At 36.8% G+C, this 26577-nt stretch overlaps 2 protein-coding genes across 5 annotated transcripts; both read left to right on the forward strand.

Annotated features, from left to right (window-relative positions):
- Window positions 1-704: 704 nt before the first annotated feature.
- Window positions 705-14414, forward strand: LOC306866333 (leucine-rich repeat-containing protein 56-like). Of its 4 annotated transcripts, none has more exons than XM_079411454.1 (14): window positions 705-803; window positions 905-1049; window positions 1169-1256; window positions 1432-1492; window positions 2237-2333; window positions 6898-7095; window positions 8537-8714; window positions 8789-8944; window positions 10494-10558; window positions 10659-10801; window positions 11246-11409; window positions 11485-11743; window positions 11826-12008; window positions 13960-14414. In XM_079411454.1, exons 2-13 carry the CDS (start codon window positions 912-914, stop codon window positions 11986-11988), a joined length of 1710 nt encoding a protein of 569 aa, XP_079267580.1. In that variant the 5' UTR covers window positions 705-803; window positions 905-911; the 3' UTR covers window positions 11989-12008; window positions 13960-14414. The 4 variants fall into 4 exon arrangements, with proteins under 4 accessions (XP_079267580.1, XP_079267583.1, XP_079267581.1 ...); XM_079411457.1 differs by having other exon boundaries at window positions 708-803; window positions 11826-11974; window positions 13960-14361; XM_079411455.1 differs by having other exon boundaries at window positions 708-803; window positions 8777-8944; window positions 11826-11974; window positions 13960-14358.
- Window positions 2746-6655, forward strand: LOC306866332 (uncharacterized protein). The gene is made up of 2 exons (XM_079411453.1): window positions 2746-2846; window positions 4621-6655. The coding sequence occupies exon 2, from the start codon at window positions 4625-4627 to the stop codon at window positions 6455-6457; it is 1833 nt and encodes a 610-aa protein (XP_079267579.1). The 5' UTR covers window positions 2746-2846; window positions 4621-4624; the 3' UTR covers window positions 6458-6655.
- Window positions 14415-26577: the final 12163 nt, after the last annotated feature.

The following is a 26577-nucleotide window of genomic DNA, read 5'->3' on the forward strand; positions in this document are numbered from 1 at the left end:
AGTATTTGGTGGTTTTATTTGGGAAAATCAGCGTTTTTTTAGCATTCGAATAACAAATGATAAATTCGACGTTCGTAATTATTATCAAATGTGACGACAAAATTTGTCAATTTTTTAAAATTGAGATTCATACATCATCTGAAATCTGAATAAATAAGTTTTCCATTGATATATGGTTTGTTATGATAGGCCAATATTTGGCTGAGATGCAATTATTTGAAAATCTGGAGTCTGAGGGTGCAAAAAAATCTAAATATTGAGAAAATCACCTTTAAAGTTGTTCAAATTAAGCTCTTAGCAATGTATATTACTAATCAAAAATTAAGCTTTTATATATTTACGGTAAGAAATGTACAAAATATCTTCATGGAACATGATTTTTACTTAATATCCTAATGATTTTGGGCATAAAAGAAAACTGGATCATTTTGACCCATACAGTGTATTTTTGGCTATTGCTACTTAATTCTGGTTTTGTGCTCCAGGGTCACAGATGTCATGCAGGTATTGATTCTGGCAGGTGTGGTGTGTTTGCAGCCTTTTTAGACTGATCATCCTATTTCTAGCAATAAAATGGGCTAATTAGTCAATAACTGTTGTTTGATAAGGGCATTCAAATCCATTTATTACCATTTTACTTTCAGCAGACTCGTGTAGTTTAATGAACTACAAATCCCACGTAGCCCCGTATCCAGGAAGTAGGTCCCGTTGCTAAGCAAACTCGCCCGCTGTGAGGCAGAAGTGAAACGCTCCGAAACCTAACATTGGATATCACGGTGTTTGGTGTTTATTTAAATATACAGGTAAGAGAATTAAACTTAATGAAGATACGGAGCAAATATAGAGCAGTTAACGGTGTCGCTGCAAGCTCTGCTGTGGAACAACATCTAGATATTTATTCAAGGTTACAGATGTCGAGGGAATCGTCGATAAAGAGGAGACCAGGCTCAGCTCTGTCCATTGTGACTGAGTTCAGTGGATCTGGTTTATTAAACCCCAAACCTGATCCTGATCCTGAAGAAGATCAGAGTCTCTCACCTCACAAACTGGTACGAGCTCGATGAGGAGAATACACATCAAACATGTGCAGTGCGAAAACATTATATTATTTCTGAAATAAAGAGCAACAGGAGTGAAAAACTGAGGTTTAAGCTAATTGTTTTTTCAGAAAATTATTTCTGGATCAGATGATTTACAGGAAGTGACTTCACTGGAGATGTGTGTTGACACGCGACAGGAAACTCTGGACAACTTCGGTCAGATTTGCTTATTAATTTTTATTTATTGGTAATAAGAATTTTGGGGAGCCAAATGTTTACTTAATAAACTTTCACGTTGTGAGAAACAGTAATGGTTTGAAGTGACTGAATAAATACAACACCATCTGATGAATCTGATGATTGTTTGTGTTTTTGTGGTCTTGTGTCACAGGAATCTACTTGCCCAAACTTACACAGCTGAAAATGAACAACAGTTTGATCTCATCTGTGCGGTAAGACCCTCACTATAAAAATAATAATCATTTCTTACCCCGCTGACTTCAATTTTGTAGTTTATTCAACTAAAATAGTTCAGTTGTCGCTTAAATTAACATTGAGTAACTTAACATTTCAAGTTGACTAAACTAAAAATTTGAAGTCAGCGGGGGTAACCAATTATTTTAAGTTGAAACTACTTTTTGGAACCATTTTTATTTTTTTTACAGTGTTTATTTGTTACATCCATAAAGAAAACGCACTGTAAAAAAAAAGTTGAGAATCTCCTACAACAATGAGTTGAGAGATCTCAAGAATCTGCAAAAAGCTTTTAAGTTGGCTCAGCTTTTCTTTTTTTTCTTTTTTTACAGTGCGTTCACCCAAAAATGAAAATATGATCATTCACTCGAACCCTGTATGACTTTCTTTTGTGGACCACAACAGAAGATATTTTGTATAATATTAATGCTACTCTATTCTGTACAATAAGAGTGGATGTCAAGATTAAAAATGACAAAAAACACCATAAATGTAGTATGCACCAAAAAAAGTATGCAGGTGCCAACATGAACAGCTTGTGTTACAGGCCTCATTCTCAAAAACCAAACAAATAGAATTTATAAAAGAAAACAGAACCCATAAATTTCACAGAAGATCAACATTCATGGAGATATAATAATATAGACAGAGGAAGTGAATCAGATATAGCTGCTGCTGGAGAGAAAGGCGATGATGGCTTATTATTCTCAGTATTTCCTCAGGGATCTGGGAACCGGCCTTTCCCACCTGCAGGTCTTATGTCTGGCTCGATGTGGTCTGACCGACCTGGAGGGGATTTCTGCTCTTTCCTCCTTAAAGGTATCAAACAACATTGAATAAAGTGAATTTTCAAGGCTGGAAACTTTCTATGGGAATTATTGGGAATTAACTGGGAAATTGCAGGATAGCCTATAACATGGAACCTAAATGTTGTTGAAAACAATATCTTGCAGCATAGTCTTGGTTAAAACAACCTGATTTAATGCAATTTTAGTTGAATTGAATCACACGCACCGATAATGTCTTGAATCCTGCACACAAAATAATTTAATAAAATGTCGATCTTGGTGAATAGTCATGTAAATTACATAAATATTACATACATTTAATGTAGCCGTGTGTAAGCTATAGTGCACCAAAATATTACCACTGTAAAAACAAATACACTAACTGAGCAAACATTTAGATGAGATCATTTAAAAAAAGACCCCCCCCCCCCCTCCTCCCTTAGTCACTTAAGAGGGGAACCCCCCCGTTTTCCAGGCTCTTGACTATCACAAGAATATTGAAGCCGCAGTTCTGCATTTGAACCTGAAGACTACATCCATTCAAGTGAGTTGTGATATTACTTTGGTCAAAGAATTTGATCTATAGTATTAAAGTTTAACTAGCAAATATCAAATTGTGTTTATACAGTAGCTAGCTAGTCAGTAAATCAAGTGTGCTAAATGTAAGCTAGTTTATGAGGCTAGATATCATGTGCTAGTCACTTCTGCTCGTCAGTTTTCTGTTATCATACAGAAGTACAGTATAGGTTACTGGTCAAATGTTTGGACACAATACTATTTATCATTTATCAAGTCTCTGAAGCTCATCAAGCCTGCATTTATTTAATCAAAAACTGTTTTCTGTTTAATATACTTTAAAATGTAATGTATTTCTGTGATGCAAAGCTGAATTTTCATCAGAAATAATTCTAATATGCTGATTTATTATCAATATTGGAAACAGTTTTCCTGAAAGAAATTAATACTTTTATTCATCAAGGATGTGTCAAATTGATCAAAAGTGATAATAAAGTAAAGATTGTTAAAAACAGATTTCTGTGTTGAATAAATTCTGTTATAAATAATAAATTAATAATTTGCAACAATAATAAAAACAATTAATAATAATAAATGAATAAATTACAGTTCTATTCATCAATGAATCCTGAAAAAAGGATCACAGGTTCCAAAAAATATTAGGCAGCACAAATGTTTGCAACATTGATAATAAATCACCATATTAAAATGACTTCTGAAGGATCATGTGACACTGAAAACTGGGGCACTTTCAGGCTCACACCGGTGCCCAACATTTTGCTCCGGTTTCCGGGTTGAACGACATGTTTCCTGGAAACGGTGTGCAACAGGGTTTGAGATATGTTTTCTCTTGTTTGGTGGGTGTGTCAGAAATGTCAGCCCAATCAGCAGCATATATTGTATATAAACCACGCGGTATTAAAGAGACAGCTCACACAATGAGTCCAAGTGAAGTCATTTAATATGTGTCCGCTGCAGCTCGGTATACGCAACAACTGAAGATATTAGAAGACATGTTTGTCGTAAGAGTTTTATAGTAACATAGCATATCAACATGTTACAGCACCGTTTTTTTTCGGGGCTGAACGCAGCCCTGGAGTAATGGCTGTGGAAAATTGAGCTTTGCATTATAGAAATAAATGATATTTTAAAGTATATTAAAAAAGAAAACCATTATTTTAAATGGTAATATTATTTCACAATATTACAGTTTTTTTCTGCATTTTTGATCAAATAAATGCAGGCTTGCTTGAATGATGAGCATAAGAAACTTCTTTCAAAAACAATAAAAACTGTAATGTTTCCACACTTTTGACTGGTACTGTATATACTAGGTTATAGTTTGCTTCAGTAAGCATGCTAATTGAGGAGTATTTATTAATCTAGCCTATATCTATTCATTTGCATCAATTGTAAAATGTTTATTAAAATGGCTTATATATAGTTGTGCTCATAAGTTTACATACCCCTCGCAGAATGTGCAAAATGTTATTAATTGAAACAAAATAAGAGGGATCATGAAAATATCATGTTTATTTTTTTATAATGTCTTGAATGAGCTATTTCATTTTTATAAATTCAGTTATTATTTTGTCTTGTGGAGTATATGTAAACATTTGTTAAGTGAAATAGCCTATTCAGGCAGTACTAAATAAAAAGTAACATGCAATTTGCAATTTTGTAAACTTATGAGCACAAATGTGTATATATATATATATATATATATATATATATATATATATATGTATGTGTGTGTGTGCATTGCATAAGTGTTTTATAAAAATTCTAATCTTATTCTACAGAGCAATGCCACGCACACCATCTAATGTGTGGATACATTTCATCTCAGCCGATGTGGAAGGAAAGGCTGTGTACAGTTGCAAATACTGTGCAAAGACCTATGTTAAGAACGCCACAAAGATGCAGCAGCATATAGTCAAGTGCCCAAAGTTTTCCCAGAGCTCAAAACAAGCAACCCCAGACAAGAGTTCATCTGCTTCCATTCGATGTGAAAATGATTCGGATTCAGACACCCTCTCGTCAGCTCATGGTCGCTCTGGAATCAGAGGATTTTCTGACTCAATGGATGAATGTAGCCAGAGAAATGCTGATGAATGTTTTGCTCGAGCAATGTATGCAACTGGCTCACCTCTGATGCTCACAGCCAATGTCTATTGGAAGAGATTCCTGAATGTTCTTCGCCCTGCATACACACCTCCCACCAGACATGCTTTATTTACTCATTTGCTGGATAGAGAGTTCAACAGAGTGCAAGCGAAGGTCAAGCAAACCATTGACAAAGCAGACTGCATTTCCATCATCTCTGATGGGTGGTCAAATGTCCAAGGAAATATCAACTACATTGTCACCACCCCTCAACCAGTATTCTATAAGAGCACAGACACAAAGCACAACAGACACACAGGCCGCTACATCGCTGATGAGCTGAAAGCAGTCATCAATGATCTTGGACCTGAGAAGGTTTTTGCTCTTGTAACTGACAATGCTGCAAACATGAAGGTTGCTTGGGCACACGTGAAGGAGACCTACCCTCACATAACAACAATTGGCTGTGCTGCCCACGCTCTTAATCTTCTCCTTAAGGACATCATGGCACTGAATACAATGAACACACTTTACAAGACAGCGAAGCAAGTAGTGAAGCATGTGAAGGGCAAACATGTAGCCTCAGCAATCTACCTCTCTATCCAAAAAGAAAAAAACAAGAGCACCACACTGAAGCTCCCCAGCATCACTCGATGGGGTGGGGTTGTCTTCATGTATGACAGTCTGCTAGAGGGGAAGGAGTCTTTGCAAGAGATGGCCATATCCCAGACTGCAGCCATTGAAAGTGCCATCTGGAGAATCCTGTTAGATGATATGTTCTGGGAAAGAGTGACCAGCAGCCTGAGAATCCTCAAACCAATAGCAGCAGCTGTTGCCAAGGTAGAAGATGACACTGCCATCTTATCAGATGTTAAATATCTGTTTGCTGAGCTCAAAGAAAAAATACAAACTGTCCTGCCTGCCTCCCTGCTGCTGCAAGCAGAGGAAAGTGCAGTGGTCAAGTCACTGGAGAAGCACCAAGAGTTCTGCATGAAACCAATACACGCAGCAGCATACATGCTGGACCCAAAGTATGAGAAAAGCATACTCTCTGTTGAAGAGATCAGCAGTGCTTACGCCGTTATTACTGCCATGTCTCACCGTCTTGGTCTTGATGAAGGCAAAGTTCTCGGCAGTCTAGCAAAGTACCGTACCAAGCAAGGCCTTTGGGAATGGGATGGGATATGGCAATCGTGCCAGCACATATCTGCATCTACCTGGTGGAAAGGACTTTGTGGATCTGAGGCCCTTGCACCTGTAGCCTGTGTCATCCTTCAAATCCCACCAACATCAGCCACCTCTGAGCGCAACTGGTTACTGTTTGGGAACACACACACAAAGTTTGGCAACAGGCTCACGAATGCAAGCGTTGAGAAACTGGTGGCCATCCGGGCAAACCTACGGCTCTTTGAGCCTGACACAGAGCCATCCTCCACAAGGCTGGACAGTGACACCGAAGATGAAGAGTCAGATGTCGAGGAAGCAGACATGGAGGATGTTGATGAGGTCCAGGAAGAACCCAATGAGACCTGAATGGATTAAGAGGAAAAATTCAGAAACCAGAGACTTAAGAGAAAATGCTTTCATTTGGATTGGGACTTTTTTTGAAAGGGGAAGGGTGGGGAATGCTTTCGTTTTAAAGCAAATATAAGGAAATATATATATTTTTTTGTTCATTCAACATTTATGCTTTTGTGTTGCTCAATGAAATAATTAATTAAAGTTCTATTTACAGTTAAATCAAAGTCAAAAATGTCATTTATGCATTTAGTTTGCTTGCATGTCAGCTTATGACCAAACAAAATGTTTATGTTTTTATACAGTTTATGTGAATTTCCCCAAATTTCTAAAATAAATTCCTGTAAAGTTTCCAACTTGGAATATTTCCAAAATTCCCGAGATGAAGTTCCCATGGAAAGTTTCTGGAAATGTATTTGCAACCCTAGTCATAACTGTTCCTGGTTTTTGCTTAGGAGCTGTATGTGGCCTTCAACAGCATCTCAGACCTGAGTCCAGTCAGTTTGCTGGAGGATCTGGAGCTGCTGGATCTGGAGGAGAACCAGGTTGAAGATCTGGCTCAGTTGTGGTATTTGGGCTGTTGTGTGAAGCTCAGGACACTTTCACTGGAAGGAAACCCTGTGTGCACCCGTCCCGCTCCAGGAGCCTCTGAGGTACATGAAGGGTTTATGGCAGCTGGTGGAGCAGAGCATGAGAGCGATGAGGCTCAGCTTCTCTGTGCTTGAGCAGACTAATGGTCCAGACAGATAACGATGTCTCCATAGAGCCCATTATATCACAATGACTTGTTTTTGAGCACTTAAATGTAATGCTGCCCCACCTCATGCATTACACAAATGACACAATAACACATTTGATGTTAGAGAACTGAACTAGACGAGAGAAATGATTGATATGAAGGTTGGTGCTAGTGCATTTCCAGCTAACAAAAATATGCTCCAAGAACATTTAGCTAACATCCCATTAAGATATGGAAACATAACTTCTAAATTATTTCAGAATATTCAAATCATCCAGGGTTTTTTTTCTCTCTTAATTTCTTTGTTTTTATTTATTTATTTATTTGGCTATATCCAATGTTAGAGAAAGCATTAAAAATAAGTTCCATTTTATAATTTTGCCAGCGTTGTGGGAACATTGCTTTTCAGTTTTTCTGAACGTTCTCAAATAATTAAGTTTGCTTGAAAAAGTCATTTAAACATTTCAAATTCAAACTCATTTAAGATTTCATTCTATCTAATATTTCTTATCTATCTATCTATCTATCTATCTATCTGTCTGTCTGTCTGTCTGTCTATCTATCTATCTATCTATCTATCTATCTATCTATCTATCTATCTAAATCATTCTAGCAATATGCTAATTCATGCTTGCAACATTGGTTTTAGCTGGTTTTCGCTTAATGAACTGGTTTTAGTTTATATACTATTATAGGATTTATTAATATTTTGGATTCGCTTTTAATTTTATATTTTCAGTTTTCTCTTAATTTTAGTTTAACTTCTTTTTAGCTTTAATTTATATGTATTTTAGTTTCAGTAATTTTAGCACTTCACCTTATTTTATTAAATTATTATAAATAAATAAATAGTACAAATGAACAAAATTTTAACAGTTAATAAAATGAATATTTCTTTATCAGTAAGTCGTCATATTAGAATGATTTCTGAAGGATCGTGACACTGAATAATGTAGGAGTAATGATGCTGAAATTCAGCTTTGATCACAGGAATAAATTACATTTTAAAATATGTTCAGATATAAAGCAGTTATTTTAAACTGCAATAGTATTTCACAATATTACTGTTTTACTGTATATTTGATCAAATAAATGCAGCCTGTGTGAGACTTTTAAAAGAAATCCCCAAAGTTTGAATGGTTGTCCAACCATGTGTCATAAAGTATTTCCTGAGGCAAATATGTGGTAAATGTCCACTCGATCTCAAAGTTTAACACTACAGGTTCAAGTTGAAAATACTTCAGCAATGAAATCTTGTACTTTACAGCCCTTTTCTGCAAACATCGATAGAAAATAATAAGTAAAGCTAGATTTGACTAGAAAAACACAAAATCAGATCGATTGCTGTTCTGCAGGTCTCAGGCTACAGCTTCAGGTCTGCGGTGCGTGAACTGATCCCTCAGCTGATCTTCCTCGATGACGTTCCTGCTGAAGAGGACAAACCTCAACGCTGCAGAGCTTCACTGCAGGACTGGACTCTTCTCAGAGACTCCATCAAAGACGCTTCGGTCAGTGACGGCCTGGAGCTCGCAGGTAAAGACAAGCAGCAGCTTCTGAAGACGCTTTGAGCAGCACTCCATATGTTTAAGAACCAGTCTCTCCATCAGAAGAGAGCTCCGTCAGACCTGCTTCAGCCCGGCCCACGAGTCTCTCCAGCCGTCCAGACAGCGCCAGACCTCTCTCCTCCTGCACCGGATCAAGACCAGGATCCTCCGGCTCAGACATCGCCATCCTGAACCACGAGGCCAGTGATCTGACCAACGGTAAAACACGCTATTCTGACTCTGAGCTGAGCGAGCCACAGAAATAATAACAAAATCACTATGTGGCTTCAAATTAAGCAGTTAAGAGGGGAAGGGAAAGGGAAGTGGTGTGTGGCCAAGTATGGTGACCCATACTCAGAATTTGTGGTCTGCATTTAACCCATCCAAGTGTACACTCAGTAGTGAACACACACCCAGAGCAGTGGGCAGCTAATGCTGCGGCGCCCGGGGAGCAGTTGGGGGTCCGGTGCCTTGCTCAAGGGTCTCACCTCAGTCGTGGTATTGAGGGTGGAGAGAGTGTTGGTTATTCACTCCCCCCCCACCTACAATCCCTGCTGGACCTGAGACTCGAACCCACAACCTTCAGGTTACAAGTCCAACTCTATCTCAACTCAACTCTCGAAGCCATAAATATTAGTATTATAATTTGACAGTTGTACTGTAAAAAAAAAAAAACTGTATATTTTAATAAATTCATTTTTACAATGAAATTTTACAGTAGTAATATTTATTTTGTTTAATGTTTTTATTTAATAATAATAATAATACATTTATAATATTATAATATATTTCTTGTTTTTGTTTAATTGTTTAATCATTATTATTGTTATTAATAAATTAATATTACAATAATAATAGTTCTCATTTTGTTTATTGTTTTTATAATAATACTAATAATTGTTTAATGTTTTGTTCAAAAATAATAATTAATCATAAAAAGTATTCATAATAATAATAATTAATAGTATTACAATAATAGCATTTATTTTGTGCAATGTTTTTATTTTGTAATAATACTACTATGATTAATATTACTACTAATAAAAATAACAATAATGGTTATTGTCTCTTTATTAATACAATTATTATTATTATTATTGTTCTTGATATAGAATCAAAATTATGGCCAAATTGTGCAGCCCTACAAGCACAGTAAACATGAGTTACTATTAAGAGTTTTTAATGAATTAATAATTTAATGTTAATGTTTATTGTTTGGTTTAATGTTTTTATCTACCGTAGTCACTCGAATATAAGACGACCCTAATTACAAGATGACCCCCTTTTGTTTTCACTCCTGATCTTTAAAACACATTATATTATTTTTCATGGCACATGAAGAGTAGAGTAGAGTAGACCCTGAATATAAGACGACCGCGTTTTTTCAGATGTATTTCCAAGAAAAAAACATATATATATATATGTCTTATATTCGGGTCAATACGGTAATAATAATGATAATAATAATTATTATTATTATTTTTTAAATAAGTTATCATTATAAGTAATAATACATAAATTTATATCACTACCACTATGAATACCACTACTACTAATTTTTATTATTAATTTTAAATAACAGTTGTAATTTTCATCAGAAAAATCTAATTAGATTTTTTTTCCCCAAATTGTGCAGCGCTGTTGACTCTCATAAACTGTTCAACATGTTATTATGCGTTTATGCTACAATCACAACAATAATAAGTATAATATGACATATTTATTGGTTTCTGTTGGGAAGTAATATGTGAAGCTGATGTTTGCTCAGGTGTTGGTGGAGTTCTCTGTGGGAATCCACTACAGGCTGCTCGAGCACGAAGACAGAAAATAAAGGTGAATCTCATCAAACTGATCCAAATACTGAACACCAATATAATTACATATGCATATTATATATGACCCCATGAAAACAATATTCTTTCCATCTGTCCAGCTCCAGAGCTCGGGTTCTCAAACTCGTCCCAGCACTCGACTCAGTTTCGTTCCTGAACACACGTGTGAGCGCGAAGAGACGAGCCACAGGAACCACAGAGATGTTCTTAATGAACTCAGAAACTGGAGGATTGAGCACAACAAGTACTGGACCTCCAAACACACACTCACACACACACACACACTCACACACACACTCTCTCACACTCACACACACACACACACACACACTCTCTCACACACACACACACACTCACACTCTCTCACACACACACACACACACACACTCACACTCACACACACACTCTCTCACACTCACACACACACACACACACACACACACTCACACACTCTCTCACACACACACACACTCACACTCACACTCTCTCACACACACTCTCTCACACACACACACACTCACACTCTCTCACACACACTCACTCACACACTCTCTCTCACACACACACACACACACACACACACTCTCTCACACTCACTCACACTCACACACTCTCTCACGCACACACACTCAAACACACACACACACACACACACACTTCCTGTTAAAGTCTGCTTTTCTCCTGACAGACGTCTGTTGGTTTTGGAGAAGGAGCGGCAGCCGCAGGTGATGAGCATCCACCACAGCGATGAAGATGATGAAGATGAAGATGAAGGCAGTCATAGTTTCAGCAGTGATGACATCACTAGAGACACGAGCTCTCCTGATTGGTCTGTTCAGTCTCCCTCAGCAGGTGCGTCAGGTTCTCTCTCTCATATGTAAACGATGCTCACGAGTCTCGTCATGTTTTGATGCTTCTTTCTGACAGAATCTGCAGAGATGCTGAGACTCAGCTCTTCATCAGGCTGCTCCATGTCTCCGTCTCCTCCACCCAGAGCAGCAGCAGCGCCCCCTGCGGGCTGGAGGATCACACAGATCCGCCGCCAGAGACTCAGAGCTCATCATCCAGACGGAGCGTCAGAACAGACTCATGAGAGCATCATGACTGTAAGACCTCAGACTCTTCCAATCCTCCACAAACCTCACAGACCCTCCAGTCCTGCGGCCTCCGCTCTTAGAGCGCACTGGTGAGTCCCATCATTCCTGTCAAATCTGATTTTATTACTTTAACAAACACATTTCTGACTACAGTGTGTTCTCCTGACTCAGGTCAGAAGCTGCTGGGAATCATCGACACTCAGACGCCCAACATAAACCAGTAATACGCTCTGAAAGACTGACACCCAGACATCCACAAACAGCCAGAGCTGCACTACAGAGACTCCCAGACCGGAAACACCCATCTGAAGTGATGCATTGTGGGTCAGATTAGATTATAGATCTTCACTGCAGGTCTGCACACTTTCAGAAGCAGTCTAAAGTTGTTACTTACACTTAGGGTTGCAAAGGGGCGGAAAATTTCAGAACACTTTCCATGGGAACTTCGTCTGGGGAATTTTGGAAATATTCCAACTGTCACCATTGTTGAGGTTCATACTCTGAATCTTGATGTCTGTGTGAGTCTACATGATCCTGTCCAAATAATTTCTGCATAATGACTTAACATTCAAAATATTAAAGCAGGACAAAATTTCAAGCAGTTGTATTCTAGGGCTACAATAATAAGAAATAATTAAATCTAAATAATGTCCTCAAAGATCACACTCTGGGTGAGATCAGGGAATCAGGCCACTACGTGATGACTGAATCATCAAATCAGTTTTTCTTTTTGCAACTTTTGCTGTAACAAATGTGCTTCAGAAACACACAGTTACAACAGCCAGAGGAAAAAGCTTAAGTTAAAAAGCCAAGGGTCAGGAACCCAGCAAAAGCAAGCACTTACCTCCATAACGGTGACTTCAAACTTTATTATTGTCAATAAAACAGCGCTTAGGCTTCCTGGAGGATAAGTGAGGGCTGCCGTAAAGGACCAGTGCAGACTTGTTTGCAGGGGTGTCATATACAAACATAAATATAAACATTTTGTTTGATCATAGGCTCACATGCATGCAAACTAATAAAAATTAGAAAAATTACATTTTTGGATTTTTTGGGGTGAATCTGTGATGCTTTTTTCAGGATTTATTGATGAATGAAAACTTTTGAACAGTGTTTATTCAAAATATAAACATTTTCTAACAATCTAAGTTTTTACTACTACTTTTTTAATTTACCACATCCTTGTTGAATAAAAGTATTAATTTATTTAAAAAAAAAGAGAAAAGATACTGACCCCAAACTTTTAAATGGTAGTGTATTGTTAAAAAATTATTTCTATTTTAAATAAATGCTATTCTTTAAAAAAAAAAACAGTCTTTATTCATCAAAGAATCCTGAAAAAAGAATCACAGGTAATAAAATATTACGCAGCACAACTGTTTCTAATATTGATAATAAATTAGTATATTAGAATGATGTCTGAAGAATCATGTGACACTGAGGACTGGAGTAATGATGTTCAAAATTCAGCTTCGCATCACAGAAATACATTATATTTTAAAGTATATTAAAACAGAAAACCATTATTTAAAATTGTAATGCGGAATATTTTTCTGTATTTTTGATCAAATAAATGAGGGCTTGATGAGCAAAAGATATGCAATGTTTAAAAACATTAAAAATAGTAATGTGTACAAACTTTTGACAAGTACTATGTATGATAACAGAAAACGGGCTGGCTAGCATCACAGCTAGCACATACCTCATAAATTGTCTAGCTACTGTATAAACACTTTTTGTTAAACTTGAATCCCATAGATCAAATATATTTAGAATATCAAAACTTAGAGGTGACTAGAGGGGATTGTGTGTGGGGGAGGGTCATTTTTAGACTTTTGTTTTATTATTATCTTACCTAAATGTTTGTTCTGTCAGTGGTTTTAATTTTTTTGGTACAGTGGTATAGCCTAATTTAGTTGCACAGGATATTATACACAGCGCAAGGAAATAAAAAAAAAATTGTGTAATATTCATGTAACTTACATTGATATTTTGTGTGCAGGATTTAAGAAATGTTATAGAGGAAAGCACAGTGCATGTAGGAGGTGTGGCCTGCAGTAAGCAGTGTGCTGTGTGCATGTGCTTGAGCAATGTGTAGGGTAGAAATCAAACTGAAATTGCATTAAATCAGTAAGATTATACTGCAAGATTTTTTTTTTCTCAACTACATTTAAGTTCCTGCAGTTTTGAAAATTTCCAGTTTATTCCCATTAATTCTTTTAACAAGTCTTTTGCAACCCTACTGAATCACTAGGGGGCGCCGTCTGCATTGTTATACCTGCTGTTTGTCTCTGCTTTGTTTCAGAAGTATTCCAGCTTTGATTGACAGGAGCGTCTCAGTCGTGTTCGTGCACAGATGTCATGTGATCACTGATGCAGACTGGATCTCCAGCAGCGCAGCTTCATCTCTGGCGGATCGTGAACATGTCTGCTCTTGCAGGTTCAGTGTTTGCAGATGCAGGTGCAGGACTGTTATTCCACGCGTCCACAGATGACCACCACAGCATTTATCTCTGCAGAATCTCCACAGGCTCCAAGTCTTATTCATTTTGGACAGAATTTTGGACAAACATTTTTTGTGCACATCCAGATTTATGTTGTTAATATTTGGAAAATGGAGGATGGAAAATTGTTAATAAAAGCAAACAGCGAATGAAAAAATTGAATGTATGGAACATATTTTAATAAAGAACAAATGTACACTACCATTTAAAAGTTTGTGGGCAGTAAGATAAAAAATAAATAAAACTTTTATTCAGCAAGGATGCATTATATGAATGCCTTAATAAGCATAAGATAGTTATTTAAAGTAATAATAATAAAATAAAAAATAATAAAAGTGAAAAATTATTTAAAATAAAAATCAAATCAAATTTAATAAAATTAAATAAAAAATAAAATAAAAATTCAGCCCCCAACTTTATCTATTTTGATTTATTTAGCAATTTTATAGTATTTAATATAATTACAGATATTTGATAGGGAATCTTTTCAGTTTCTCTGCTCTCTTTAATCTTGAAACTGTAAAACCTCTCTCTCTCGCTCTCTGTTGTCAGTAACTAGGGAACTCTTTATATTTAAGATTTTTAATTTAGAGTGGCTACATTACAGATGATTTTTCTAATCTGCCCCATTTCAATGGATGTTAAGTACTTTTGCTCAATTTATAACTTAAATACTGCAATAACTAAAAAAAAAAGGGATAAAACCGACATACTGCTGTACAGTATAATGACAGCTACGTTTGCTTGACTTAGAAAATTCTGCTTTAAATCATAAATAAAATTAAGTACATGTTTCCTGCTTCAGCGCATCCTAAAGCAGCAATGTATGGCTGTCATGACAAGTTCCTGCCGCTGCTCTCTGCTGTCATAAAAGCGCTTAGATATTATATTTATTTCTAAGTTTAGCTAATATTTTTTTTTGATGATATTTTTAATTTTATAATGTTTTGGTAATACTGTTAATATTCAAAGCAGGTGTGTTGTTTTAAGACAAATTTGAGCCAATGAGATCAGTGGGTGTGGTCCATTGTTATGATCGCATTAGAATGTTTGATGAGTATAAATATGAGTGCAGAAGAATCAGACAATTTTTTGCGAGTGATGGTGAGTATCCTCTTTATACTTTGGACATCTGAATTTTTAATCAATATTTTCATAACTTGGAGAAAAATCTGCTCTGTGCATTGAGATAAAAAAAACAGGCTACAGTGGAGGTCCGTGTGGACATTTTCAGATATATAAATTAATAATGATCAAAGATATGACTGATTTGAGCAATTAGATTTTTTTAAACATATAATTATTGATAATTATGCTCCCATACACAGATGCTATCCTCCTCCATTATTAATATTTAACGATGCATTATAATCTCTGCATCAACACAACATTTTTCAGTATATTATATCAACAGAACCAATCCTGCAGTGCCAAATCTATGACCATTTTAAACATTTATTCATAAATACAGAGCTGTTAGCCTTCCTGCTACATTGATTATATATGCATGTATAAGGAGGTTTTTACTTTTATAAGCATTTGAGTTATGCACATTAGTTGGAAATTAATAAAAACTCTACTGATAGACCCCCACCTGTCATACACTGTGTGTAAGCTGAAAAAAAATACTGGGTGTGGAAATCAACAAGGTTCAGCTGAAGCTCAAACTGGAGGCAGAACCATCAAGCCCCTCAGATAAACACTTCACACCTAAACCAGAGAACTCGGAGCCTTTACGAGACTTATTTAAAAACTGAAACACTATAGCTAAAGTTTTCTAAACACTAAAGCTTTCTGCATCCTCTATTCAAAACTGAATTATATTCCAATATGTAAATTAATCTGGGACGAGTATCATATCCTTTTCAGTTCACAAACCATGGTAGAAGCAATATGTCTTCAGTATTCTCTGAGAATCACTCATTAAATCTGCTCAGTGTTTCATCGTCATGTCTGTTTCTTCATCAGGACCCTGCAGATGTGGGCCGGCAGTCATCTACAGAAAAAAAAGGAGCGCATGTCAAACAAAATCAAAGACCAGCAGTTGGGACCAGGAGGCTTAAAGCATTAATGCAGCATATGCTTAATGGAATATTTGAATATATATATATATATATATATATATATACTTACTAACTATATATCTATCTACAGTATCTCACAGAAGTGAGTACACCCCTCACATTTTTATAAATATTTTATTATATCTTTTGATGTGACAACACTGAAGAAATGACACTTTGCTACAATGTAAAGTAGTGAGTGTACAGCTTGTATAACAGTGTACATTTGCTGTCCCCTCAAAATAACTCAACACACAGCCATTAATGTCTAAACCACTGGCCACAAAAGTGAGTAAACTCCTAAGTGAAAATGTCCAAATTGTGCCCAAAGTGTCAATATTTTGTGTGGCCACCATTATTTTCCAGCACTGCCTTAACCCTCTTGGGCATGGAGTTCACCAGAGCTTCACAGGTTGCCACTGGAATCCTCTTCCACTCCTCCATGACGACATCACGGAGCTGGTGGATGTTAGAGACCTTGTGCTCCTCCACCTTCCGTTTGAGGATGCCCCACAGATGCTCAATAGGGTTTAGGTCTGGAGACATGCTTGGCCAGTCCATCACCTTTACCCTCAGCTTCTTTAGCAAGGCAGTGGTCGTCTTGGAGGTGTGTTTGGGTCGTTATCATGTTGTAATACTGTCCTGCGGCCCAGTCTCTGCTTCAGTATGTCACAGTACATGTTGGCATTCATGGTTCCCTCAATAAACTGTAGCTCTCCAGTGCCGGCAGCACTCATGCAGCCCCAGACCATGACACTCCCACCACCATGCTTGACTGTAGGCAAGACACACTTGTCTTTGTACTCCTCACCTGGTTGCCACCACACATGCTTGACACGTCTGAACCAAATAACTTTATCTTGGTCTCATCAGACCACAGGACATGGTTCCAGTAATCCATGTCCTTAGTCTGCTTGTCTTCAGCAAACTGTTTGCGGGCTTTCTTGTGCATCATCTTTAGAAGAGGCTTCCTTCTGGGACGACAGCCATGCAGAATAATTTGATGCAGTGTGCGGCGTATGGTCTGAGCACTGACAGGCTGACCCCCGACCCCTTCAACCTCTGCAGCAATGCTGGCAGCACTCATACATCTGATTCCCAAACACAACCTCTGGATATGACGCTGAGCACGTGCACTGAACTTCTTTGGTCGACCATGGCGAGGCCTGTTCTGAGTGGAACCTGTTCTGTTAAACCGCTGTATGGTCTTGGCCACCGTGCTGCAGCTCAGTTTCAGGGTCTTGGCAATCTTCTTATAGCCTACGCCATCTTTATGTAGAGTAACAATAAATTTTTTCAGATCCTCTGAGAGTTCTTTGCCATGAGGTGCCATGTTGAACTTCCAGTGACCAGTATGAGAGAGTGAGAGCGATAACACCAAATTTAACACACCTGCTCCCCATTCACACCTGAGACCTTGTGACACTAATGAGTCACATGACACCGGGGAGAGAAAATGGCTAATTGGGCCCAATTTGGACATTTTCACTTAGGAGTTTACTCACTTTTGTGGCCAGCGGTTTAGACATTAATGGCTGTGTGTTGAGTTATTTTGAGGGGACAGCAAATTTACACTTTTATACAAGCTGTACACTCACTACATTAGATTGTAGCAAAGTGTCATTTCTTCAGTGTTGTCACATCAAAAGATATAATAAAATATTTACAAAAATGTGAGGGGTGTACTCACTTCTGTGAGATACTCTATCTATCTATCTGTCTATCTATCTGTCTGTCTATCTATCTATCTATTTATCTATCAATTAAAAATAATGTTTCTTATATGTTTCACTGGATTTGAATCTCTTAACTATGTATTTAGAAATATTTATTTTTAAGAATTAACATTATAAAATAAACAAACAATCTGTTTGTTTGATTCAGAAAGACGTTGTGTCAGGTGAACTTAAGACAGGTGACTTCTCTGTGAGCGAAATTTTGCTGAAATTATGCAAATGTGGCAGTCCCATGAGTGCATCTTTAAAGGCATAGTTCATCCAAAAATGAAAATATCCTGAAATTTTACTCGCCCTCAGTCCATCCAAGATGTAGATGAGATTATATCACTTGTTCACCAAAGGATGCTCTGCAGTGAATGGGTGCCGTCAGAATGAGGGTCATTTATCACAGCTGATAAAAACATCACAGTAATCCACACAACTCCAGTCCATCAGTTAACATCCTGTAAAGCCAAAAGCTGCATGTTTGTTGGAAACAAATCTATCATTACGATGTTTTAACTTCAAATCATTGCTTCTGGCCAAAATACAAGTCCACAATCCATAGTAGGGCTTTCTTTAGTTAAAAAGTCATCTCATCTGAATCAAGAGTGAAATATGCACAGGTCAAAACAGCTCTAAACAAATATGTGGGTGGATTTTGATGTGAGATGACAGCAGGGGATGGACTTTATTATGGATTATGGACTTGCGTTGCCACAAAAAATACAAATAAAAGCTGCTGTTATCATTGATTTTGACCCATATTATATTTTATTCTAATAAATAAGATTATGACACCAAACTTTTAAATACCAATTAAACTTTCAATTCTCAATTCTAATTTCAATACCATACCAAAAACTACTATCATAACAAATATAATGTTTAAATATTATTAAAGACAAGTGTTAGCAAATAAGAACAAATTACCAAATTACAAACAATAGCACAACTGAATATATAGAACAAAGATACAAATAAACCCATGCTTTAGGACAAGGGTGGGAAACATTGGTCCTGGAGGGCCACTGTCCTGCAGAGTTTAGCTCCAACCCTGAAAAACCTACCTGTATCCTGAAGACCTTGATTAGCTTGTTCAGGTGTGTTTGATCAGGGTTAGAGCTAAACTCTGCAGGGACACCGGCCCTCCAGGATCAACGTCCCCCACTCCTGCTTTAGGAGGGACATCAGACAGGCTGAATGAAAATGCTAATTCAGTCTCTGCCAGCAGATGGCGCTTATGAAACAGCAATAATATTCCTTGGTTACCGCTATAAACAAAGCAGCGCAGCGCTTATTAACACTACTTTAAATGCATTAAGGCAAGATGAAAACAATATGCCATGTTTTCTAATATTTCCAATTTTGAAAAATGATTGCAGTGCAGTTTGTGTGTGCCCGGTTGAAATAAAACAAAAACATTCAGTCGACCTGTAGGTACAACATTAAATTAAATCTAGATTAATAATTGTTAAAACTACAAAGTTACTCTCCAAGACAGGTATTTGGACATACTTTTAGAGAACACAGTGTGCGAGTACTGAATGTAGTTGTCTTTCACAACTTTTTTGAATGCTCTTGAATTTAGCAAGGTTTAAAAATGTGCAAATGATAAACTTAGTAACGACGCAGTAGAGGTCCAATCAAAATTTGTCAACTGTCCCCGGGCCATCGGCAGTCCTTATTGACTGGAGTGGTGTGGATTATTGTGATGTTTTTATCAGCTGTTTGGACTCTCATTCTGACGGCACCCATTCACTGCAAAGGATCCATTGGTGAACAAGTGATGCAATGCTACGTTTCTCCAAATCTCTGTAAGTAATTTGTAATATTTTTTTGCAATTCCATTCATAACAATAATTTCCATGATGAATTCTTCGTACTCCCTCCTCCCCAAATGTGATTTACCGTGTTCTTTCTGGATGATGTGGGCTAGTTTTTGGCCGTCATGGGAATCAAATAGTGCCGGTCTCTCCCTCCTGCAAAAGCTCTTCACAGTGACTCATCTGTCCAGCTGCTGGATGGATCGAGAACAAAAAGTGCTTATGTACCAGCTGGAGATAGCGCATACTTCATCATGGGCACTGCTTCACATCTCTCTCACACACACACACACACACACACACACACGCTTATTCCTCCCGAGTTGTGCATCCATTTTATATTTCCCATGAAAGAAATATGTCGGAAATTTCTGAAACACAATCTTTGATTACTGCATTAAAAAGTACAGTTTAGAAGGAAATAATGATCATTGCAAAATAATTTGAAGTGATGTCATTGCCTTATCAAGTCAGTTTTGGTTTACAGAGCTTCATAAAAGGAAATGAGGAGTCTTTGGTATTTGTAATGTTTTTAAAAAAAGAAAACCAATACCATTAAAGGAATGATTCATTGCTTTTATGTCATAAAGAGGTCACCTGCAGATCCTTTGGAGCGAAGTGAAATTCAGTATTAAATAATCACCGAATATATATTTTTGGGTGAATTATTACAGATTTAACTGTAATAGAGCTTTGCCCTTTGTTTTTGTTTTATGCAAATCCCCTTGGTTTAAATCAATATTGCCAGTCTGAATCTATCTGTCCTGTTTTGCTTGAAATCTTCAATCACGTTTTGCTTCCAAGTTATTAGCGTTCCAGTCACAGACAGATCAATCAAGAAAAAAAATGGATCTATTTTCTCAAACTGACGATTTAGCTGAGAGATGAAGTGTTGTTCACTGAGTTTTGTGGAGCGTGTTATTGCTCCATGATTACATCAGAGTCAGTGCGATGTTTGTAGGGCACTTAACATGATGAACCTGATGAAAAAGCATCATGAACTCATTGGAAACACAATTGAACAAGATCAGTTTAATAGTTGGAGGGAATGGTGTTACACCTTTATGATCCTAAAGTGCATCTGTTTTTGAAAGTAACGGCGTTCAGTAGAAAAGGAATGTGTTTTTACAGATTCTCAGTGATTGTTAAAGGTCAGCGGCCCCTAAGCAAGCATAAAGTTGGTGCCTCACCATGGTGGGATCGCTTGCCGTTTGATTTCTTTTGTGACTCTTTCAAGCGTCCATTCTTCCCCCAAACACCCCCTGCCCACCCCAGCCCCACTCATCAGTTTTTGTGTGCTGGTCATGTGACTCTTCTCCTAGCACAATCGAGGCTCCTCGCCATTGGTCGGCCCGCTTTGAAAGAGCATCGGTTTCCCGGGTAACAGAATGGCGGCTCCACTTCAGATGGTCTCCGTGGCCCCTCCTAACATTTCACACGGACTCTCACGTACCGAATCAGGTGCCTTCGACTGTCTCTCACGCTCAGAGGAGTCTAGCACTTTCTAAAGATAGCGTTTTAGGTGAGTAACCTGTTTTTATTTGCACACAGGGCTTCGTTTTTAAAGTCTTGGAGTTCATGCAAACTTGTGGGGTGTAAAAAAGTTGGATTTGCAAGACTGTTTGAAAAAATGAGCTTGATTTTTTAAATTGTTCTGTTCCAGCTGTAAACATGCTTGTTTATTTATTAGTGCATTAGTCAGGTGTTCTTCAGGGAGAATAGAAGAAATGAGCTGTAAAATACTTGATTGTGCTTCTCTGGAGAGGTTTTGTGTTTATTGGATCTTTGAATGAGAAATGATGGTAGTTTAGCATTTTTACAAGGTTTTTTCCTCCGTTTTATCAGGGCAGGTCCAACTGTTGCCTCCAAAATATATCAAACCAAGTGGCATCTGAAAATAAATTCTGCCAAAACAATCTCACTACAATTTGTCTCTTTTTTTATTTTTACTTTTTCTCTTTCAAACTCGTATTAAGCGCATTCGTATGTTTTCATACAGTCTGCCCTGTTGCACTAAGGGGGGAGGTTTTGGCGTGAGGTTACGGGATTCAGACTTACTTTTCTCACACAAATTATTTTTATTTTTTTTATTAAAATTATTATTTTTTTTTATATCACTTTTACAAATTTCTATTAAACTATTTTTAAATCTATTAAATTATTTTCCTGTGAGATCATTCAGAATTAACTAATAACAATTTTTTCAGAACCATTTTATTGAACTGATGTATTCTGATGTTTTAAAATTAATTAATCAATTAATTAATAAAATAGTGTTTTATTGCATACAGTGTTGTAGTATAGGGGCACATTTAAATTCAGTCTTTACATATATATATATATATATATATAAACACACACATATATATAAGCATAGCTTAAAACAACAAAGATAATACACAAATTATTTTAAATAACAATTTAATTTGAACAATTATTTAATTGTTTAATTCTATTAATTTCAATCTTTACATACATATATATATATATATATTTATATATATATATATATACACACACACACAACCCAAAAAATTAATAAATAAATATATATAAATATATATATATATATATATATATATATATATATATATATATATATATATAAATCTTATTTATTTACTTTTAAAGGAAATGCTGATATATCCATTTTTGATCTTGAACGCTTTGTTCAGAATTAACTAATAATTATTTTTATAAGCCTTTTTAGAGTGGGTTTCTGATGTAAAAATTAAATAAATTTTATAAATAATGTTTAATATATATATTGTATACAGAGTACTAGTACACAGGTGCTTTTGAATTTGATATTTGCATAACATCCTGGCTAAGTTGCCTTTATCATATTTTGAAACAAGTGCAGAGTTTAATTTATAATTTGTTTTATTTAAAACCAACACACATCTTACTGTGAAGTGTTTTCTTTGAAAAGTGCTTGTACTATATTTCTTTCAAATAAATGCCACTTGGTTTTATTTTTTATTTTATTTATTTATTTATTTTAATATGACTCAAGTTTAAGTTTTTGGCCCAATGTACATGTATTATAATCGTTCTTTTGTATATCGCTGAGTATGTAATTGCTTGTTGAATGACAGTTATTACTAGTTGCTTGAACAATCCTGAAATTGGTGTTGACCTGTTTCCCTGAGGAAAGATTCCCGGTCTGGAATCCACCCAGTACTGTCATGTACACAAACCTGCTTTATTATCATCGTCTCTGCACCATCTACCGCGCTCCTGAAGCCTAACAAAGCCTCATTCAAACTGAAGATCCGCTGGCTACGATTCAGCAACATCTGTTGAATATGATCTGAAATTGTTCTGACATTTGGTTATCAGGCTCTACATATGAATTAACAAGACTAATTCCTGTGAAATGGAACAAGAATATCTTTCTGCGCGCCTGCTGTCTCTTTGATGGCGATGAAGGATGAAAGTGAAATGTTTTGAAAGCGTCATTGTTCTCTGTGTTTGGATGTCTGTCAGACGGCGGTGCCGGGGGCCTTTGAAGGATGAGTTCACATGGCTTTTGTTTCTCGTGCCCCGTGACCCTCAGGTGATTTTCTTCATACCCCTCTTCCTGAGCTTTTGAAAGCTTTTCTGACGGAAAGAAAAACAACCGTCCCACCCAGAACCGCCCCTCTGAGTTTTTCACCTCTCTCTGGAGATGAGATCTTGATAGTACTGTCTTACACAGATCTCCAGCTAGTTAGTTGTGTTTGCTAAGGCAGGCATCGCTGTTATCATTGCTCTTGTCTATGATTTGCGATTTACTGGTCTTAGCTGGTTTAGGTGGTCTCCCAGACAGGCCAAGCTGCTGTTTATCTGCTTTATCTGGTCGACCAGCTGGTCTCCCAAAATGACAAATGCCCAAAACCTCTCTAAAACCAACAAACAGACCAGCTTGGCCAGGATTAGACACCTACTGCTAACCACCTTAGGTTGGTTTAAGCTAGAGATGTGCAAAACTACAGATTCTCATAATGGACTTGATATGGGAGTTGATCTGGATCACTTTTTTTAGGGGTAGACTACCGTTCAAAGATTTTGAGTTATGATGACAGATTAACAAACAAATAAATAAATAAATGCATACATGTATAGCCAATTGCAAAATTGGGCTAATTTGTCTGAATAGATCACCAAATATATATATATCATTAATTTTGTGTGCTACAAGTAAATTCAGGCATCCCAGCATAAAGTGCAGAATGAAAATTAATATTCATCTTGAGATTTGCTTAAAAAATACATGTTTTAAATATGTCTAAGTGAGGATGTGACAGCAAATGTAATTTATATGGAAAAATATGGAAACTAAGCATCCATAAATCAAACACAAATCTAAAAAATATAACTATGGTACAGATATATCATGCATCCTTATGCAAAATTATCAAAGGCATACTATATGAACAAACAAGTTGATGTTTCAGCTGCAACTTTGGTCACACATAAAATATCCGATTAGATAATTTAGGAGAAAAATGTCGGCGCAGATAGCCTTCTGGCCAGTGGGCCGATATACAGCGTCGTTGCGCTATGGGTGTCTCGAGTTCGAATCCTATCTCAATGAGCTTTAACGATCCTGTCCCCTATCTCTCTCTCTCTCCCATTTCGCTTCCTGTTAACCATCATAATAAAAAAAAGACGAAAATTAGATTAGATTAGATTCAACTTTATTGTCATTTATGCAGAGTACAAGTACAGAGCTAATGAAATGCAGTTAGCATCTAACCAGAAGTGCAAGAATACAGTGTTTTATATACATATAAGTGCAGAGAAAGTGAAGAAGAAATGCTGAAAGAAATAAAAATAAAAAATAAAAACTGAAGAAAAACAGCCATCAGCAATTATTTATTTCCAGAGAGAATGAATCAACAATTTTGAATAAACACTTTTCCTAGAAAATCATCAGAATTATAAATGTGTAACTGCAGTTTTGTCAACTTTGCTGTGAGGAAATGATCTAAATGGTGGCGTGAAAGATCAAATTCAAGCTGTATTGCTTTTCTGAGTCTGCTTTCTCTGGCTATTATACACCCGAGTGTTTTTAGCGCAAGCTTATATTCTATTGAGTGATGAATGTTTCTTTAAAAAAACACTCCACTTTTTTTGGAAATAGGCTCATTTTCCAACTGCCCAAGAGTGAAACAGTTGAGTTTTACCGTTTTCGAATCCATTCAGCCGATCTCCGGGTCTGGCGGTAGCACTTTTAGCTTAGCTTAGAATAGATCATTGAATTGGATTAGGCCATTAGCATCTTTTAAAATAGACCTGAAACTCAAGCCGTAGTAAATTGTCTTGAGCCTGAGGAGAAAGGAGAACACTTTCATTGTTGATTTGGGGCTGTGCTTTATTGAGTTATGGGAGTTTAACTGCAAAATGAGCAGTGTAAGTTGCACTACACACAAATCCCAGCAAACGACAAAGAGCTCTGTCATCATGTGGTGGCTGTAATGACAGAGTCGGGCTATATTTACCGCGCTGCCTATAAACAACAATCAAGCAGCGCTACCTTGTTTTGTTCCTTCTTTCACTTCATCCTGCACTTGATGCCAAAGTGAAGCATCTTATGGAGAGGCTTTATGTGTGTGTAAATCAGTCTAATCCAAACCTAGTGAACTGCCCACATACATGCATTTTTTAAAGCACCAGATATGCACTTATGATACTTTTGCATTTCTGAAAAATGCGATACTGCATGAGAAACTTGACTCAATGTGGTTCCAGTAGTTTGATGTTAACGTTTTTATATTTAATATGCATGGAAATACACTCTGTCTGGGTCAGAGTGTCTTTAATTAAAAAAAAAGTTCATAGAAAATGATTTTTCTCTTCTCTCAAAAATGTTTCACTTCCCTCTTGAAGAAGTGCTTTGCTGGTTATTCGTAACAAAAAAGGTTAATAGCCTTTCCAAAAACATCATCCAAGGTCATTGGTGTAGATGCGCACTTAAAGGAAGATGAAAATCTCACCATCATGCTGTTCAAAACCCATACTACTTTCCTCCTCCTGTTAACTCTAAGAGGAGTTTGAGTTTTTGGATGAACTAATTCATTCAGTGTTGTGGGTCGATAATGAAGTCTGCAGCTTTGGCATTGGTCTGTTTTGAGCACCTGTCCCATGTTTTGTCCGCTGATCTAAAGAGACTCGAGCGTCACTGGATTCTTTAAAGTGCACCTGCTCTTTGAAAACATCTGCACGAATGAGGAAATCTGTTTGGAGAAACCAATGGGTCACATCTCTTCACTTTTTATGTTGAAACCTGCTGGGTGTCCTTTCTTTATGATGGAGTATTTATTCTTTTACAATGCGCCGAGCGTCTTTGTTTGCCAATGGAAATACAATGACTAGGTAGATAAGGTAAAGAAGCAGTCACGTTCCTATTCAGGCCAATCTTTTCAAGGTTCATTTGTGTTTCCTCATAAAGTAGGTCATGCGGTTATCAGGCACGCTTTCTGATGTCTATAAAAGTGGATGACTTTGAAGTTGTTGTTTTTTTTTAAGTCTTCAAAGGTGCATTTATTTTTCCCACTTAAAGTTTTACAGCCAAATAAACCCAAAAAACCTTGGCTAAACTGTTTAAAATGATAAACAGTTTTATTATACGTAAGCGTGGACCCCTTCATATCATGGTAGTTAAGTAGCGAGTTACGCCATTGTTTGATAAACACACTCCAGTGTGACGCTACATCCACATCCAGTAGGTGGCAATATAGAGTCCAAAACCACTGATGTATTGTGTAGCATTTATACACACACACACAAAAATGTTGTGCATTAAATTCACATTTTGAAAGAGGATT

This window comes from Barbus barbus (assembly GCF_936440315.1).
Source record: "Barbus barbus genome assembly, chromosome: 48".
Taxonomy (NCBI): domain Eukaryota; kingdom Metazoa; phylum Chordata; class Actinopteri; order Cypriniformes; family Cyprinidae; genus Barbus; species Barbus barbus.